General features: G+C 31.3%; 1 protein-coding gene across 1 annotated transcript in view; it reads right to left on the minus strand.

Moving 5' to 3' along the window:
- The window catches only part of LOC111083277, a 4,236-nt gene extending 3,715 nt beyond the window's left edge, over positions 1-521 (minus strand). The window contains exon 1 of the mRNA XM_022379668.1: positions 251-521. Within this exon, the coding sequence (XP_022235376.1) occupies positions 251-317 (67 nt within the window). The 5' untranslated portion in view covers positions 318-521. The remainder of the gene's footprint in view (positions 1-250) is intronic.
- Positions 522-1,860: the final 1,339 nt, after the last annotated feature.

Genomic DNA, 1,860 nt, shown 5'->3' on the forward strand with positions numbered 1-1,860 from the left:
ACTTTTCTTATTTGTTTCAAATGAGTGTTACTTCCATTCCCGAGTAGACGACAGTGACCGATCGAGATGGACATTTCTGCAGATCCCATAGCTAAAAGATAACAAGTAGATCTACGTCCCAATGGTTTGTTAGTCGTTTCTGACAAAAATAGGTGGAGGACAAAAAAAAATGCATGCCCCGAATGTGGTCTTTTGGGCTTTGATTTTTAACTTGTGCATGACAATATAGAATTTAAATCCTTTAACTTACGTTTTTCAAAAACTGCAAAAAGCGGCACAGTAAAAAAGAATACGGACAGCAATACAGAGATGTGCATCACTAAAGTTGATAAGATTGTTATAAAGCACTGTCTTCTCGGTTGTAACCACAAGTCAACATCTGCTGGAAATTACATTGACAACGAGCCAGCATAGTTCAAGAACACGTCACACAAAATGTTTACCGACTTTTTTTCAAAGCGAAAGGATCTAGTTATATAATTTCAACTTCATGTGTGTGTGTGTGCACCATAACAAACCGGAAGTGAAAACAAACATCCAGTGCCGAAGAAAGCGCACCTGCTGTATTAGTAAACTTCCAATACCTAACGAAACAACGGATCAAATAAGCTGATGTAACACTATATTGACATTTAACAAATAGCGCTAACCCATCTCGTTGATACTATCACGTGTGTGACGTCAGAAAGACAAAAAAAGTCAGTTTTAAATACTTCTGAAATTTACAGTAAAAGGTGGTACGATAACATCTTGTTTTGAGCTTTTTTATTTGAATAATAAAGTACAATTAAACTTAGTAAAATACCAGAAATACTGAAATTATATAAGTTATTTTTAACAACACTTAACCCGCTTATAATTTCCTAGATAATTTCTAGATGCTCTGAACTAATGTCCACGTGCATCAGTATTAATTTTTCATTATAGTTTCATTCACTTCTTCATTTTCAAGGTCTGGCACCCCAGCAATTTCCGAACAATCCTCCTTCTTCAACATCATCACTCATTGAACCTGGTAACTAGTTAATAGAAATTTATCAGCAAACCTGGTAACTGGTGTAATACAATAGTGTAAATGGTAAGTGGAGTAAGATACGTGTAAAATCACAAATACAGTCTACCATACAAGTTATCGTAAGTGATGTTCAAACACGTAAGGCTTAATGACGTGGAAACTTCAAATCTTGATAAAAAAATCTTTAAAACTACTATTGTAGTTCATATTTCCTAAATCGTTCAAAAAAATGTACCTGCCTAAAATCCAATATCTTCATCCAAATCTACTATTGTAGCACTTTTTTCAAATAATTCGAAAATAAAACATATCTGTCCACAAATCAAGATATGCTTCACCTGTCCAACACATTCCAGAACTATTCTTGTGGTTCATATTTTATAAATCATTCAAAAATACGATTTATTTGTACCAAAAAATACAAGATATAAGTCATTCAAAAATACGATTTACTTGTTACCAAAAAATACAAGATATATGTCATTCAAAAATACGATTTATTTGTACCACAAAATACAAGATATGTCATTCAAAAATACGATTTACTTGTTCCAAAAAATACAAGATATATGTCATTCAAAAATACGATTTAGTTGTTCCAAAAAATACAAGATATATGTCATTCAAAAATACGATTTATTTGTACCACAAAATACAAGATATGTCATTCAAAAATACGATTTATTTGTTCCAAAAAATACAAGATATATGTCATTCAAAAATACGATTTATTTGTACCACAAAATACAAGATATAAGTCATTCAAAAATACGATTTATTTGTTCCAAAAAATACAAGATATATGTCATTCAAAAATACGATTTATTTGTACCACAAAATACAAG

The sequence above is a fragment of the Limulus polyphemus genome, unplaced genomic scaffold (assembly GCF_000517525.1).
Source record: "Limulus polyphemus unplaced genomic scaffold, Limulus_polyphemus-2.1.2 Scaffold8859, whole genome shotgun sequence".
Lineage (NCBI taxonomy): Eukaryota > Metazoa > Arthropoda > Merostomata > Xiphosura > Limulidae > Limulus > Limulus polyphemus.